Raw genomic sequence first — 18702 nt, 5'->3', positions numbered from 1 at the left:
CACATCTCTGTGTAGCATTTTTTATGTCTCACTACTGAGCAGGCTTAGTATATTGTACCCCATCTGCACAATGGGGTACATAAAAATGAGTCTGAGGAGAAAATAGAGTTCTTCAGTTCTCGTCTGTCCTCTTTTCTGGTGCAGAAGTCTTCCATAGAAATGACTTTGTATAGTAGGAAAATAAGCTAGTTTGAAAGTGTCAGTATAAATAAGCATGTTGTCTGTCTCTGTAAGAGTGGAAGTAGTAATCAGTAATGGTGTGCTGCAGGCTTATAGTAGAGAACAGCATCCTCCTGGAGAGTGTCAAGTGATTTATATGTCACAGGGCTCTCTGGGGGACTGGGTAGGAAGAATCTATCTACTGGCTGGGGACCTACTTTGATTTGATTTGATGAGGCTGGAAGTCACAACTGCAGAAGCACCTTTGTTTCTTAGAATAGTAGGCGATTGTATGTTACTGTGTCTGCAGTGATAAGCAGCAGGGAAAGATTTAGAAAAAGAAATGTTCACAATACATTTCCTAGATGGGAGAGATTAGGGAATAGTCTTCAAATAAGGTTTCAACCAGTTTGGCAGTGTTAAGACAGTAAAACACTTACACATTGATGCAGGACTTCTTTGAAGTGAAGCACTAAAAGGAGCAGGAGACTTAATACTAGGAGCATTAATTAGCATTTATGGGGTGATGGGCAGAGGACTTCTTACACAGGAGGCAGTGCAAGCTTTGATGAAGCATGTACTTAACTGTCTTCCTCCACTGTCATATCTTATTAAATGTGCTACTGAAATTGACTGTGGCTTTTGAAAAAGAAACCACCAAGGCACTGTTTATGATACGTAGATCATCATTTATAAAAATAAGAATGACTTCTGGGATGACTTTGAAAGGAGATGTGCACAAAATTTCATGCAAGTGCCATGGAAAACTACTGCTTTTTGTTCTTATGTAATATAATGGTACTCCTGGCCACGTCATTTGTGAGCACTAAATAGCTGATTTTTTTCAGTCATAGATAACTGCAACCTATCCTATTCCAGAATGAAAAATGTTTCATTTAATAAGAGGAATTACTATAAAGGGTTTTTTAATTACTGTAGAGATTTATCAGGAGAATGCAAATTTATTTTTGATACTAGTCTATCTGTGCTTTGTGACCCCCATAATATAACTAATTAGATTTTCTCTGGAATAGTGAATGCAAATTTGCACTCTGAAATTCAGCTGATTTTACGAAGATACAGCAGAAGATTAGACGATAACAAAGATTGGAAATGTTAATTTGATTTACTTTCTTTACAGACAATGTGTATAAAAGATTCTTCTATATTTATATAGTCTTATTTTTCTATTCTTATACTAATCTCACGTGCTAAAACGTGATGTCTTTTAGCACATGCACTTTGGCATGAGTTAAGAAAAGACTTACTTAGATGATCCTACTATAACAAATCCTTGATCCAGAAGAGCTTGTAAATTTATCCCAGTACTGCACAGTCTGTCTCTTAGATTATAAATTCCTCACTGAAGGGAAATGTTAGCTAAAGTTGACATGCAGTTCATTTTACCCACCAGTGAATTGCTAGTTCACTCTATTAGAACTGCTAGAAAATTGGCTTTTAGAAATATACTGTAATAGGTCTTCTTCAGGTTTTGGGCCCATATAATTTGTAGAAAAATTGGACAGCAGTAACACAAATCTGCTATTCCATCTTCTCATTAAAAAAAAGGCATATAAGAATCCTGTTAGATACTGTACTTTATAGTATCAGAGGTTGGAAGGGACCTCAAGAGATCATCAGGTCCAACCCTCCTGCCAGAGCAGGATAGAACTAATATACTTTTACAGAGTAAACTGGAAAATACTTTTTCAAGTTTCATGCAGTAAGTAGACACACACCGTGTCTAGTTAAGAGTATTATGCCTTTAAAGATAGGTGAACATAGACTGGAGCCCCCACAGCACTACATCACAAGTCTACATCATGGGTTAATAAGAAGCATTTATAAATGAGACTTTTGACAGCTTCATGTGGGAGCATTGCTACTGCAGTATCTGTCTTTTCCATATACACAGAGGGATTTTTCCTCAGTGTCTCCCTCTCCAGCAATTCAAGTCCTTGTCTGTAATTATGGCCTATTCCCTCCCTGTCCTTTTTACCCTCCCTCTGCTTTGCAGCTCTCTGCATATGCCCTGTGTGTTTCCCTGTGCAAGATATTCTTTGGCTGGTTTTCAAAGCTAGACATCTGATAAATGTCTGGTCAGGCTGTCCCTTGTGACTAGGCACTTGGTTGCTGCCAAATAGAGTGTGTAACAGGAATGGATGGATGGCTGCCATTCCCTTCATGGCTGGGTTAATTTGGTTTCTCAACTTCTTCCCATTGCTAAAACAAGGAAATTTTTAGACATTTATTATCTGAAGGTTTTACCTCTCTTTGACCTAGCCAGCTGAGTAGGAAACTATCTAGATGATAGTTATACATAATTTTTATTTTATGGAGAAGCTAATCTAAAAATGTAGTGTAAGCAAAGAAAATACTTGGGTTTGGTGTAGCTTTGTGCTGACCTTTAACTTTATCAGTTTTTTTTTTTACTCATTCAGATATTTGCCTGCTGCATGTACTCAAGTTCTCTGGAGGAGAGTGACCTTGCTCCTTTATAGCTTAGTCAGTACTCCTGCTCCGATTGCATGTGTTTCATGGGCCCAAAAGGTGAAAAAAGTGTATGAAAGAATTTTGCACTTGTGGAAAAAGTTAACAGTCTTATGCCGTGGGATTCCCTGCAGTGTTCAAAATATACCTGAAAATTGTAGCAAGGAGACATCGTTTTCCTAGTTACTGACTTCTTTAAAACAGGAACCCTGTCTGTTCCACTTTGTTATGGCTTTAGGTTGCTGTTTGGCTTGGATTTTATAATTTTATGTCATTGCTATTCTTTTGCAGACGGTTAGAACAAAACTCAATCAAGGTCATACCTCCTGGAGCTTTCTCACCATACAAAAAACTTCGAAGAATGTATGTACCAAATAATTTATATGAAGTTTTTATTTTCAGATATACATACACACATATAATTTGGTAAAAAATAAGTCAAGGTCATACCAGAGAACTGCAGTCAATGTGTGAGTATTTAAGAACGTTTGACTGCTGGAAGATTAACTGATATGGCAACCTGATAATTATGACCATATAGCAACTTTGTCACATTAGTAATAACTGATTTTTATGAGTGTTGAAATTATGTAATATGCTTCTGCATAGCAGCAATATGCTACTGTAGTGAACATTCTATGTTTATTTCAGTGACCTGAGCAATAACCAGATCTCTGAAGCAGCTCCAGATGCATTCCAGGGTTTGCGTTCACTCAATTCACTGTAGGTATCTGTTTGAACTATAAAAAAAAACAGAAGCGAATGTCTCATATTTGTACAGTGAATTTTTCATATAAATTTGATCAATTCTGAAAGCTGTAAAAATAATTTCAGAATATTAGAGTGATAGTTTAGTATTTTATCGCAGCTGGCCATAACAAGCCATTAAAATGTATGGGTGTTTTTATAAATGCATTCATGGCAAGGACTTGAACAAAATGAAACTACAGTTATTTAGCCTGGAGAAGAGGAGGCAGGAGGCTGTGGGGACACATCATCACTCTATAACTGCCTGAAAGGAGATTGTAGTTAGACAGGTGTTAGTTTCATCTCCCAAGTAACAAGCAATAGGACAAGAGGAAATGGCATCAATTTGCAGCAGGGGAAGTTTAGACTGGATATTAAGAAAAATTTCTTCCCCAAAAAGGTCATCAAGCCCTGAAAGAGGCTGCCCAGGGAAGTGGTCAAGTCCCCATCCCTGGAGGTAATTAGGAGGCATGTTGCTGTGATGCTGAGGGACATGGTTTAGTGGTGGACTTGATAGTGCTAGGTTTGCAGTTGGACACAATGATCTTAAAGGTCTTTTCCAACCCAAACAATTCTATGATGTTGTGATAAACATCTTTTGTTCCTCAGTTAGCCATTCTTGCAAACTGCAAATCTGCTTACCGAGGTCCCTTGGTAAGGATGTAAACAGTGAGGTGCTGATTCTGCTCAGAGCTGTTTGAGCAACAAACCTATTGGGAAAATGCTCAGTCTTGTTACCTCACAGGACCAGAAGCATCTTTTAGTGATCAAGTTGTTGCTGTCAAATTCCCTTCAAGAAAATGAAAATGCGTGTATTTTTGAAGTCAAAGTCACATTGTTTATGCCCTTCATAATGGCAGCTTCATTTGCTTTATTATTTCTTGATACAGTGTCCTCTATGGCAATAAAATTACAGAACTCCCAAAAGGCCTTTTTGAAGGACTCTTTTCTCTGCAATTGCTGTGAGTATGTTTTTAATATTTATTTTATTTTGGGATAGCTCAGAAGGGTAAACATGATCAGAGATTTATGCCTGGAGAAGAAGCGGCAGGAAATCCTGTATGTAAGACCGGGCCATAATAAAAACAAATTAATGTTAAAGCTGATGGTGTCAAGATGGTTGTAGACTTGCCATTCATTCACAGATTTTGTCATAACTGAGTTAATGGCTCAGCCTAAAACTAAACTATTTTCTTGTGTGGAATGTATAAGAATAAATTCTAGATTAAAAATAAAATGTCTGTAGCATGATCTATTTTGCATAGATAATACATTTCAGTCTAAGAAACTTTTACTTGTATGGTGAAACTTTTTATCAGAGCATTAGTTTTTTGATCCACCCTTCCATTCAATTTCTGTCTGGAAATTGTGAAGAAAAAAAAAAAGAGAAAATTTGGTTATGAAAATGCATCCAATTGAATGACATTTTGTTGTTTCTCTTCAAAAGCATAGAAGAGTTGATTTAGATTGGCTTGTTTGCTTTAACTTTAGAAGTCTGGGAGGTGCAGGGAAGAAAAGGTTCCCTTTCAAGATGGAAAGGAAAAAGGATCCAAGACAGATTTGGATATATTCCATGCCACCAGCTTTTACTACAACTCTGTTAATGCGGCAGCATGCTGATTAGTAACATATAATTGAAAGTGCCACTGCACATCTCTTCCAGCTAACGAACACAGTGTTCAGTTCCTTTTCTGTTTGTTTATTTATCTGGCAAAAGGAGCTAGTTTTCCTTGCAGATACTTGATTATTTTTTTTAAGCTTGTTTCTTCGCACAGACAAGTACCACATACACGTTGTACCAGCCCATATAAGAAATGTGATTTCATCTAACTAAAATCACGCATTTCAACTCCAAGTTGCAAATACTTAGGGATAATTTCCAAACACCTAAGATATTTCAATTCACTGAAATGCTTTATGTCACTGCCAATTAATATTTGTTTCTGCATCTCTTCTTCTGGTTGCAAATGTACACAAAGGATTAGCTGCGAAAACTGAAGCTGCAGCAACACTGAGCGGATTCTTTCATTTTTATAATTGTCTTCCATTGAACAGATTATTGAATGCCAACAAGATCAACTGCCTGCGAGTTGATGCTTTTCAAGATCTGCACAACCTGAATCTTCTTTCTTTGTATGACAACAAGCTCCAGACAATTGCAAAAGGCACCTTCTCACCCCTACGTGCGATTCAGACCTTGTATGTATGCTCTTGTTTATGGTTGTCTTTAGCATGACTTCATATTCTACAGTCTATTAAAAATAACAGGAACTGCTGAAACCAGAGGGAAGTAATGTGTGAAATTATCATTCTTTTTCCTCGTGAAAGGCATTTGGCTCAGAACCCATTTATCTGTGACTGCCATCTGAAGTGGCTGGCGGATTACCTTCATACAAACCCCATTGAGACCAGTGGTGCCCGTTGCACCAGCCCCCGCCGTCTGGCAAACAAAAGGATTGGCCAGATCAAAAGCAAGAAATTCCGCTGCTCAGGTAATTTTCTTAGTTCAGCAGCTATTTTTCTTTCATGGGCAAAACCAGTGGTTGTAGAAGTTCAAACGAAGGCAGCTGGCTTTCTATGGAATTATTAAACATTGCAGAATCCTTTTGAGTTCTTTGATTGAAGAAGGGGAAGTCCTGGAAGTCATAGACTATTGGATCACGGAACATTACTATAGTTAAAACATTTGGCACTGTTTTTGAGTAGCATTAAACCTAACAAAAGAAATGCAATATATAATACTTCAAAATGAAATGCTGAAGTTATTCGCTACGAGTATCACCCATATTAATCATTTTTTAAAATTTCCACAAGGCTCTGGAGTGTTTGAAAGACCTAAAAATTTCTAGCTAAATATAGGAACATGACATATTCATTTTATACAGGGACCTTACCTCATACTGAAATTTACTGGTTTTTTTTTTTCTCATCTCATTCCATTTCCTACTTATATTTCTCTGAATCCTAACTTTCATCGTATGGTATCCAGCTGTTCCAGGTGCATTTCACATTCTACAATATATTCAGTCTCCAAATACCAGATGAGAACCGTTTGTAACCCATGTTCCGGATACGTTTATGACTACTCACACTGTTGTTTATCAGCTCTTGTTGTGAATACACATTTTTTCACTTAATTATCTGTAGTTTACTATAGTCCATACTTAATCTAATAAAACTCATTCTTTGCTTGCTGACATTCAGGTGCATCTTCTATTTTTTTTTTTTTTCTCTTTGTTTAGCTAAAGAACAGTATTTCATTCCAGGTAGGTTTGGCTCTGCAGTAAGATTGACTAACTGCAGATACTCTCTCCTTTCCCCCTGAAAAACAAAGTTTGTTATATCTTTTAGGAAACCAATGCATGTATATTAACACTAGTCAATTTCTGTAGCTAGACATAGTTTTCCCTTGTAGATCACTAGTTCTGTTTTCTGAATATAAGAGCTTAGCATGTAGCTCCATTTCCTTTTTGTTTCACAAATTTGCACACCTATAAGAATTATACCTCTTAAATTCTACCCTAAATTATTTAGAAGGTTGCACCTGCCAGCTCATATTTGAATTGACACCTTTACTTACCTTGCACCTTGCCTTTCTGCTGCTACTGTTTTTAAAAGGTAGCTCCTGAGCTGCTTTTAAACACAGGAAAACCACACTAACATCAAAGAGCTAGTAAAACTTTTAAAAATGTTTTACAAATTAGTATTTTCTTGCCTTGCTTTCATGCTCTGTGCTAGTTGCTGCTGCTGCTTGCTCACCCTTCTTTGTGTTTACAAAAACACAGTGGAATGCTCGGAAAAGAAAGCTGATATTCTTCATTAAAGGCATTCTGTGGTCACATGCATACAATGAATCAGAAATGTTTTCCATGAAAGAAAACGTGACTTTAGAGTTGAGGTGAAAACAGCAATTTATACACTACGTTAAGCTACAAGTCTATGATGTTTTCACAAAAGATTTACTGATGTTGGCCCTAGCTCTTTGAAATATGTTTGTTTCTTTTATTATACCTTGCTTGTCAGGTGTGTGCACTGATTTCTTAATTAAAAAAAAAAACAACCAAACAAACCATGATGCACTTATATTATCATCCTAACTGATCATAAACGATTGATTGGCAAAAGAAACAGGAGAATAATGAATCTCTTGATGTATTGCAGTATGTAATTTGCAAACAGGCTTTTCTACCATGGTTTAAGGTCTAGAAAAATATCTACAGTAATTGTTTATGACACCAGTGCACTTGTTCTCTCAAGTACTACAGGTACATTTTCACTCTGCATTGGTCTTTGTCTTTTGTTTAACAGCTCTTCTAATGCTGTGTGATGTATCACTTAAATTTGCAGCAATCATGAAACGCACATTAATAAGTTGCTTTGAATATGAAGAAAAGACAAAACGAAATACAAAAGAAGGTAGCAATTTGTCAGCATTGGCAGCCACAAAAATGTGTTTTAAAATAGCATAAACCAGAGGGGGTTTCTACTTCTCAGTTGCTTAATGAGTAGAACAGCTGTATTCCTGCCATAGAGTGACTTCTACTCAACCTTGCCAGCACAACTTTTGTCTCTTGGGTTAGCAATGGTTTTTTGCCAGCAAATATCTTCACAGCCTCTTTATAATATGGCCACACAGGCAGTTGAAGTTTGTTTGTATACCCTTTAAAAATGCTATTCTTGGGGAAAAAAAAAAAAAGGGAAAGGAAAAAGCAAACTAATTTAATCAAAAAGTGATATAGACTTACTTCTTGAAATACAGCTTCTGTGCTTTCTCTTTCTATCAGATTAGCAGAGAGATGCTGCATAAAATTATTTTAGTTGTTGGAGCCCTTGTCCCTGAATATTTCAGTTGTTCAAACTGCTAACAGGAAGGAGGAGAAAAAATTACTTGTAGCCCTCCTTATTGGTTATTTTCAAGTTCTAAACCCACTTTTTAACAATTCAGTAGCTACTGTAAAAATATTAGCATTTCTTTAAACTATAAAAATATTTGTTACATGTCTGAAGACACTAGGAATTCTTAGTGGAATTTCAGTGACTAAATTTGGGAAACTAAAGGTTGTAGAAGTACTATATCATTAATTTGAAAGGATATGGTTTGTCTGCTAGCTCACAGAAATAATCCATGTAGGTCTATCACATGTATGACTTCTTAAACATTTACAAACACTAGGTAACATAGTATGTGACAACTGTTGGGATTTTATATTCCTCCCCAGAAGAATTTGTTTTTCCTATTTCTTAGGTTTATTCAAGTTTTAAGTGGCATAGCATATATATATATATATATACACACATATGTTCAAAGGAGCAGCTTTTAAAGAATACATTCAAAATAGTGAAGAATAATGCATAAAAGGCTTTATCATCCTGTTTGAAATCTGTAATTAACCCAAATATTTTCTTACTTTATTACCACTTAAAAAAATTATTCATTCTCTCTGCTGAAGTTGGTACTCCTTAGCAGTATCTTCTAATCAAACTAAAATTGAGTAGAGAACATGAGAGCTTAGTTCATGTTTTTGTCTTAATTGGGATTACTCTGTCTTTCTTTCCTTCTTGGCTATCTTTACTTTTGCAGGAGTTCACCATTTTGGCTGTAAGTAAAGTTCAGTGTCTGAGCTAAATCACAATGTACCTCCCAGCCCTGATGCACCTTCTACTAGTCTCAGTCTTTTCACCTTTGTCCAAGAAGAACCCACAGGTCCTTTCAGATTCTCTTTGTTTTCTTTGTCACCCACCCCCAGTTCCTTACTGGATGTTTTCTCCTGATATGTTTAGGACGTTTTCTTTGACTGACTCTGGGAAATGGTGGAGGAAACTTTCAATGTGGGGTTTTGTTTGTGTGTTTGTTTTTTACTTTAACCTACGACAGTAATACTGTTACTGTGACACTGGACATTCAGTAATAAGAATGCCATGTCATGTAAGCAAGTATTAAACTTCACATGCTTTTGTAAGTTATACTACTCCTTCCTCTTTTCCCTTGCTCTTATCCTTGGCCTAGTGGATGCAGTTTTGATAACGTAGCGAGATTTTCTGTTGTGCTTGATCTAACCATGTGGTTGTGAGGTATGAGTAAAACATGGTTCTGTCAAGCACCATGGAACGTCACGCAGCTTTCTACAGCATGGCAAGCTGCTGAGGCTTAAGTCAGGATCACACATATTTTAAATTAAAGCTGAAAACAGGGCTTTCAATCTTACATGTTTCAGATGATGTGGAGTATCAGGACTATTTAAAAAAAAAAATCACAGAGGTTAATGAAGTCCAGTCAACAGTACAAATTTGTAACAAGAGAAAGAGAAAAGGTGGCATTCAGGATCTGTTTATTATTGATACAGAGAAAGAAAATAAATTCTAAAAGAATCAGTGTGTGATTAGTTAAAAACAAGGCTAGATTGGCTGACAAGATAATCAGCAGAAAGTACAGCTGTGAAAAGCTCAAGTTAATGTATCCTGTTATGTGAAATTGGTCACAGTTTCTTTTTCCAGCATATCTTAAGCCCCTATATTTAACCCTCTCTTGAAGCCCTTGTGTCTGTTCAGTATCACAAAGTTTATCATGCATTACCCAAGTTGCCCACCCGTTATCTGCATTGCAGACATCTGTTCCACCTTCTCACAAGAAGCAGATCTTACACTTCATTGACTCAGTATCTCTATTTTGACTTGACTCTTCCACAGGCACTGAAGATTACAGATCCAAATTAAGTGGAGACTGCTTTGCAGATTTGGCTTGCCCTGAGAAATGTCGCTGTGAAGGGACCACAGTGGACTGCTCCAATCAGAAACTCAACAAAATTCCTGATCACATCCCACAGTACACAGCAGAGTTGTAAGTTGAACCCATAATAACACATTATTTGCTTATGGAAAAGCTGATCAACATTTTCAAATGTAAAACCATAGCATTACTATTTTGAACAATAAAAATTAAATTACTTCTGTCATGCACTTCAAAGGACTAGATATTAATGGAAATTAATTTTGAATCATGTCTGTATCACGAAGGCATAAATACTTATCCTAAATAGACAAAGTTTTTAGTTCTCCAGTACAGGAGCTACCCACTTAGAGGTTTGTTTTTTTTTTTTTTAAAGACAGTGGGGTTTATTCTGCTTTTTATTTTAACCTCCAAAGCAAGTTTGACATACAGTAACCAGAGGTCTGTCCTAGAAAACGCTACCTAGATGTATAATAAAACAGAGCGGATTCTTCTTAATGCAAAGCACACATTTTGTGTGTCAGGAAGGAGACCAGAGGAAGATAAAGCAGACAAACAAGACAGAGTTGGGTTAAGAATAGATAATAATATAATGAACAGAGATGAGCAGAAAAGAAGTCACAGATGATTACTTGCTTAATAAGTGCCATATGGGAATGATTTGTAGGCATTACAACTGAAGTGGTCTTCAAGGAGAGACTGAAAGATAAAATTAAGACAGCTTTACAAGGTTTTCCCATGTGCAAAGTATGCTATGAAAGGGAATCCAGAGATGCTTGAAGGATCAGCAAAAGACAGGAGATAAAAGTGGCTCTCACTGACAGAGCAAAGGAAGGAGGGAATAGCTTTTTTTCCTAGGAGATTCAGTTTAAAGAACAAGGCAGAATGTTGAGGGACAAAAAAGAGGGACTGTGATTTGGTGTAGTGGAGTGCGAACAAAGATGTGGAGACAAGAGTACTGTGATCCAGCTGTGACCCACAAAGGTGAGATGAACAGAATTATGGCACATCTCTTAGAAGGTAATGGGTCTGCAGCTGGCATCAAAGCAACAGCACGGCAGTGAAGGTATGAAATTATGAGACCATGCTTAAGTATTTTGAATATCTGGACAAGAAAAGGAACTTGAAACTGAAATACTGTGTAAATTTGTCTGTCTCTCAGCTGTGTGAAGGAGCTGAACTTAGTAATGTTCTAATTACAGGTATAAGTGGTAATTACAGTTGTGCCCAGAATAATTCTTAGCAGGATTCATGTTTAATTCTGTCTGCTCTGAAGAGATAATAATTTAGTATTTAATTGTTGTATTTCGTATTCATTTACTTGCATGTGGAAGATAAACTGTCAAGTGTTTTCTTTCCTAATTATGATTCATAGATATTAAATTCAGAAGAAACAATTAAATCATCAAGACTCATCTGCTGTGTATCCTAAACTCAGAAATTTCAGTCAACAAAAAAATTGTATTTGATAAAAACATAATTCATGTTGGGTTATAGTACTTCTTTCAGAACACATCAGTCTTATTTGAAGGTATGAGTGGATTAAAAAATCCCCTGTTTCACTGAGAATGTTACAGAATTTCATCATCTCCCTTTGCTTCTATTGAAATCTTTTAAAATGTGATCTTCTGCTTCCAGATGGAATCTGCCTCTCTTCAACTTCCATCATTGCTTCTTTTATACTCTTTGTCATTAAAACCCCTTTTCTATCAGGACTTTATCCAAGTAAGATGGTCTTTAACTGTAACAAAGTCACTATTCAACCTTCTTGATAAGATGTATAGATTGTTCTTCAAGTCTTTTGGTGTAATAACCACTTCAACAGCTTTACAAGTATTCTAGATTCCATAAAGGAATCATTTCTGCTTTTTTTTTTTTTTTATGTCCTCTAAAAATACAGTTTCTCTAGCTAAATATACTCTTCTGGTGTTTGCTTCACTAATGCAAAAGTTACATCTCTTTCTCTTGCCTCCTTCTGTTGTTTCCAGTCTTTGATACACTTGCCTTCGTTGCTCCTCTTGAGACTTTCCAGTCTAGTTCTAGGACCAGCCTGAATTCCAGTTCACAACACTTACTGGTATATACTAGAGGAACAGCTAGTTAGCTTTTCTTTTCATTTACCCACCAAATCTGAGATAAAGGTACTTGTTAGAGTCAAATGGCTCTGATGTTTTTATAACAGTTACGAGGCAGACTGGATTATTTTGTGCAGGATGCTGTTTGGAGCTGAGACAGAGCTATGAAAAGAGCATCCATTGTGTAGATTGCACCAGTAATAATATCCCATAAAAACACTGTTCCTTCAGAGTAGCTGTTTTTAAAAATTCTTAATTGTAGGAGGTGGAAAATTCCATAAATGAGCCAAGTGTTGTTTTAACTGTTTAAATTTTGGCACTTGCTCAGAGTCTTCCAGAAAACCAGTGAAAGTTCTGTCTGATTTGCCATGGAATTATTTGAGATCAAGTACAAGCTTGTAAATGCACATCAGCAAAAAGAAAATTCAGGTATCTTTCTAATATATAAGAAAATTCAAGAAGCCATTTGATAAATTACTCAAATAATGAAAACTAAATAAAAACAAATTTAGTCTTGTGTGTTCCATTTGTGTATTGATTTTACAATAGCTGATATGATACCAGATCCTAACAAGACAGTTTTACCATGGTACTAGAATGAAAGCTTCTTGCACAAGTATTTTACAGTTCTAAAATCTAAAGCCAGTAATCCTCAGCCACAGAAATACCATGTGATCCATTTGGTCATTCCTTTGGCCACAACTCATAATTTGCAAATCCTGATATCCTTCTGTTTGTGGATATATCCTTGGTGATAATGCAAGATTTGTGATGTTCCTTGTACTTAGTGTGGTATGCAAATGTTCCATGTGTATCAAAAAACCTCCTTCTGTCTTCTCTTAGTTTGGTTCCATGCTGAAACTATTGTATTGCAGTACTTCCAGATTTACAACCTTCATTTTCCTTCTGGCTGTCATTGAGAAAGAGCAGGAAGGAAAGATGAATGAGCAGCTTTCTTTTAGTTTCTAGGGTTTGGGGTTTTTTTAATCTTGTTTTGCAGTAATGCCACTCTGAAAAGCATTCTGTGTTTATTATGCCAAATTTCATTTCACAATGATCTTATCAGTGATCTCTTTTCCTTCCAATTTAAGATCTCTAAATAAAGGTTGGGCAGAGTCTCTTCCATAATAAGATGACTTCATTAAACTATACAAAGAATCAAAGATTAATAATTCTGTTTTCTTTTCAAGAGAGGATATAGGCAATACTGGACCAGTGAAGGTATTTTTTAAATTATAGATAGTCCCCTAACCTAACAGCTGCTAAAGACATACTATGCTGGAGCAGCCTCGATGCCTGGGGTAGGAAAGATCAGTATCGAGCTAATATTTGTTGCTCATTGTATACCTTCTTGTAGTGTTGCAAAGCAGAATTTAATGCTTCCTCACACAATACATGTGTTAGGTGTAGTGGTCTGAAGATAAACCATGGTCACAGAAGTGTTTTTAAATTCTTGGGATGACTTATGCAGTGTGTTTCAGTCCTATTCAAAAGAAGCAGTGAGCATAAAGTAATTATTTTATTCTTGTAAATCGTGTTGTGTGAGCACCTCCAGATGTCTGGCAGACCCCACCTGATATCCTTTAAAGAACAGGAAACTAATCCTCAGTGATTTATATTTATTAAAGATTTTTATTTTGAAGTTACCATGGAATCCTTCCTTAGTTAATTTTTTTTGTTTTCTTCCCTTACAAAAATAAAATAAAAAAATTAAAAACTATCTTATATTTCTCTGCAGTTATAGTTGTGTGATATTTTGTGAACTGGTTTTGAATCTGTATGTCTTATGCATGCATAAATTTAATGAGTGTTCATTCTCAGGAATTACCAGAATTAGAAATGTCACTGTCTGTGGAATTGTTCTTCAGCTGCCAGTTAAACGCCAGCTATTGAGTTAAACCAGTCTGAGAAGTTCACTTAGTGTAGAACTTTCTGTACCAAAGCCTGAATATTTTTTTTCTGAAATGGATGTCCTTTCTTGTAGGCGACTAAATAACAACGAGTTTTCAGTCCTGGAAGCTACTGGAATCTTTAAGAAGCTTCCTCAGCTACGTAAAATGTAAGTGCAACTTCAGTGACCTTGTCTGTTCAGATAGCACGTTAACTCCTTGCTGTACTTCTCCACCTTTCTTACTTCTTATCTATCAAAGCTTCAATATATTCATATAAGAAATCAAGAATGGTTTTAAATCAATAATTGAGGTAGATCAGAGCTGGCAGTTCTTCTTTATGGACTAGGCACTGCCAGAAACAACTCCTCATGGCGTACAGCTCTGGCACCTTCACTGCCATGTACAGCCAGCTGGTTTCTTATGCAGCCACCACGGGGAGCTCGCAGTATAAGGTTCCAGTAATCTTTTGTAACTTTCTGCACTACCCCCTAACCAGGCAGTTTTGCCTCTTTCAGCACATTTGAGACATGGCTTGATTTTGTGCTTCATTAAGCTGTCATTAGATGAGGGGAACATCAAAATTAAATGACTGAGAAAAAAAATGGTTTGATAGCTCATCCATGTAAGTCCATGTTCACGGTTCATGTTCTAGGAGTTTATAATCTTACCAGTCGTAGTTGTTACCAAAAATAAATCTATGAAAAGCTTTTTTTCTTGCTCATGTAGAAGACATATTTGAGGGTAGATCATTTAGTTAGACTTAGTGACTCTATGCTCAATCTTTCGAGGATTAAATCCAAACATAGAGGAAGTGAAGGAAAATGCAAGTAAAAATAGATTAGATGAATGAAAATGATGTACTGCATTGTAGTCACCAAGTTACTATGATTTGTAAAAGATCAGTCTCCAGTACCAACGAGCAAAACCTCAAGGGGAGCAGGAGTGTTACTAAAACTATTGTTAGCCTTACTCAGATCCTTGCTGGCAGCTGTCACGATCGCAATTAGTTAAATAGTTACGACTGACTTTTTTTCCCCCCTTTTTGTTAGTAAGCAAAGATTTAAAAACCCAAAGCAAAATTCAGCTTTGCTTTTGACCAGTCTACTTGAGTACACCTTGCCACTTCTAATTGGGCTGAGATACTTCAAAACAGGATGTAGGAGTTTCTGACACGGCACTGTTCTGGTGCTGTATAGTAGAGTTTTCTTTGTTCTTGAAGTATCTCAGATTAGGTCTTCTAATAGCTACAGAGTACCTTTGAAATAAATAAAATACTTGATGTGCCATGCTTACATATGAACACACATATATCAGGTGTTCATATTTAAGGAAAACAAGGAAAAGAGAATATAATGTCAGTAATTGCATGTTTTCAGGTTATAAAGGCAGCTTAATAAACATTTCATGTCATCTAAAGCTAGTTTGCTGCTTTTTAGTTGAGAAGGTGTTCAAGACAAAAGAAAGTAAGGAAGGAAGAATATTAATCAGTCTCACCATAGCTATCTGCTGGGACTCCCAAGAGCTTTGAAATCTGCATAACTGAGGAAAGACAAAATTGAGAAAACATTAATGAAAAGTTAACATTTCTAATAATACTGCTCAGTAAATTCCTAATATAGTTACCAGTTATTACAACATTTTTCAACTCAGACAATAATACAGTGACTGGAAAGCAGTAAGGCAGTGATGTTACAGAGACCCCAACACAAATGAATTCTGTATTTTCTATGGAGCTCCTATATCTTCTGGAGGTTCAAATGGATGCAAAGGTCTCTCTGCACAGAGGACATTGAAAAATTAGGGCCTAAACGTTTAATTGATTTGATAGTTCATCAGTAATAAAGCATATGTATGTGCTGTATCATTGATTAGCCATGCAACATTAATCCTTAAAATATTCCTGTGAAGTGAGTGAAGTAGTATCCATGTTACACGAGGAACAAATAAGATTTTAAGAAACAAAGCGTTTGACAGAGGTAAGCCATCTGAGATGAAAAACAATTAGTTTCTTGTTTCCAGTTTTTGCAGCACTTTACAGGAGACAAAGCAGCTCCTGTGAAACTAAATGGAAGTGATGATTGTGAATGTTGTCTGCCTAGACTTTAATAAAGCCTTGGATACTATTTTGCACAGCATTCTTCTGGAGAAACTGGCTGCTCATTGCTTAGACTAGCAGAAGCTTTGCTGGGGTAAAAATTGACTGGATGGCCAGACCCAAAGAGTGCTGGGGAAAGAAATTAAACCCAGTTGGCAGCCAGTCACAAGTGGCATTCCCCAGGGCTCACTGCTGGTGCCTGTTCTGTTTAATATCTTTATCAGTGATCTGGACAACAGGATCAAAGGCACTTTCAGTACATCTGTAGACAACATCAAATTGGGCAGAAGTGTTGATGTGTTGGAGGCTAGGGAGCCTCTACAGAGGGATTCGAACAGGCTGGATCAATGTGCCAGTGCCACTGGGATGAGGTTCAACAAGGCCAAGTGTGGAGTCCTGCACTTGGGTCACAACAACTACTTGTTTTCTGTGTCTTGGATGATGACACCCATTCAGTATAGCAAGTGTATGAATTTTTGTTCTAACAAATCATATCTTTCTTGATCTGAAGAACTGAAATGCTGCTCTAAAAATTGCATCAAAAATGTTCGATTTTCTTCCCCACACCATTACTTTCATCAAATAAAAAAAATTAGCTTTACTTCATTTAACATGGTCTCAGATCATGTGTATTTCAAAGTGCTTTAATGTGTAGATATGTACTTCTGTAATATGGGTAAGCAGTTAGATGAAACAAAGGAGGGCAAAAATCATGCTAAAAATCTTTAAGGAAATATTGAGTAGGGATGTTTTTGGATATAGAGTACAGATACTACCCATTTGGGATGTAATTTCCATATTTCCACGTAAAACCATAAACATTTTTGCAGTATTTTAGGTCCTTTTCCCACATTTTGATTTGCTTTGCATGCAAATTGCAGATAAATGAACAATCATGCTTATAAATCTTCCTTTTTAACTAATGTCATGAATTACTAACATGTTGTATACTGTTTGTATTCACACATTTCCTTTACATATGTTGCTGTTCATGCTGTTTTCTTATATTTGTGTCTACCAAGAAGAAATGATGAAATTGTAGTGGTTAGTTGTGCAGTTACTCATACAGTACCATTTTGTTATTAACCCAACTAATAGTGCTACAAGTAATGGAGGCATGAAAAAAATGCAGTCACTGACAAGGTTCAAAATGATGAAATGATGTTCTTGGGTTTTGGCAGCATGGACTGGGTGATCGCCATTATTTAAAAACATCTTGCAAAGATTGTTTTAAAAATCTTTACTTAGCAGGGCGTTGAATTTGGTTTTTACTAGCTTGACGTTGAACAATATAACAATATATTCTTTGCTGCTTTTAAGCAACAGCTGAGTACCTTGAAATCTATGCAGTCTGCAGCATTTGTTTAGGGTATTTAAAACAGAAAATGTGATTTTCTCTGTTTCTGTTAATGCATGATAGAAACCTGAGCAATAACAAGATTACAGATATTGAGGAAGGAGCATTTGATGGAGCCTCTGGTGTAAATGAACTCTTGCTCACAAGCAACCGCTTGGAAAGTGTTCGACACAAAATGTTCAAAGGACTAGAAAGCCTCAAAACACTGTAAGTATTTGCATACTTTTATTCTTTGTTTCTGCCAGTTATTTTTTTAAAGTAATATTCTATCTGTCCTAAATATATATATATATATATATATATATATATATATATATATATGAATGAGGATTAGCTATGGATTATTCAAGCATGTCTTAGTTTTTCTTCCTTTGTATAAAAATATTATCATACATTATATGAATTCATTCATTACCAATTACAGATATAATGTAGATGAAATTTTTGGTTGTGGTTACCTAAATTACAAGTCTTATAAAATGATGAAGAAATTGAGAATGAATAAACATCCCCTTCAGAAATGGAAATGAGAAGAATAATCTGCTTCAAAGTAACAGAATTTTGCATGGGAATTACACATTTTACATAATGGAGTTTGATTCAATTCAGCTCAACAATTACTGGAAATTTTGCCAGAGGGGAAAAAAATTATTCTGGTGGATATTGAGATGTGGGAAATAATTCTCTCCTAAATAATGTTAATGTCATTTCAACAATGCAGAGAGAAGTAAAAGCACTAAAGCTTCATTCTTTCCATGAAGGCAGTTTAGCTCTTTCCACTGAAAAAAAAAAATATACAATCCACAGCTCCTTGGCATTTTTCAGTCAGCCTGTCCTGATCAGCAAAGCAGAGACAAAATTCAATGGTCCTTAGGGCTGCACCTATCCATACCATTAGGTATTTTTAATAAATCAGACCTACCATTTCTAACTTTGCATTTAAAACTGCTAAAATTCAGAAGCAGCTGCTCTTAGACAAGAGCATGGGGAAAAAATATTCATTTATTGATGGACAGATAGAAGAACAGCAAACTTCAAAACTTGTGTACAGAAATATGAGAGATTTTTCTGCTTAGTATTCTGAAAGTTTTACTAAATCTTAGAGTCATGCTGAGGAGGAGGCAGGGTAGCCTGATTTCATTTAATTGAAATGCTTGAGA

The 18702-nt window shown here is 36.0% G+C and overlaps 1 protein-coding gene across 3 annotated transcripts in view; it reads left to right on the top strand.

Annotated features, from left to right (window-relative positions):
- SLIT2 (slit guidance ligand 2) overlaps window positions 1–18702 on the top strand; it is a 199614-nt gene that overhangs the window by 142334 nt on the left and 38578 nt on the right. For 2 of the 3 annotated variants that reach the window (XM_054391585.1, XM_054391586.1), the window contains 8 exons: window positions 2941–3012; window positions 3301–3372; window positions 4287–4358; window positions 5452–5595; window positions 5725–5888; window positions 10084–10234; window positions 14183–14257; window positions 17606–17749. In XM_054391585.1, the coding sequence (XP_054247560.1) occupies window positions 2941–3012; window positions 3301–3372; window positions 4287–4358; window positions 5452–5595; window positions 5725–5888; window positions 10084–10234; window positions 14183–14257; window positions 17606–17749 (894 nt within the window). Of the gene's footprint in view, window positions 1–2940; window positions 3013–3300; window positions 3373–4286; window positions 4359–5451; window positions 5596–5724; window positions 5889–6638; window positions 6663–10083; window positions 10235–14182; window positions 14258–17605; window positions 17750–18702 lie in introns of all 3 variants that reach the window. The other variant, XM_054391584.1, reaches the window with a different exon arrangement.

Source organism: Indicator indicator, chromosome 23 (genome assembly GCF_027791375.1).
Source record: "Indicator indicator isolate 239-I01 chromosome 23, UM_Iind_1.1, whole genome shotgun sequence".
NCBI classification, from domain to species: Eukaryota; Metazoa; Chordata; class Aves; order Piciformes; family Indicatoridae; genus Indicator; species Indicator indicator.
Note: the sequence above shows the minus strand (reverse complement) of the source record. Positions and strands in the feature narration are given on the sequence as shown.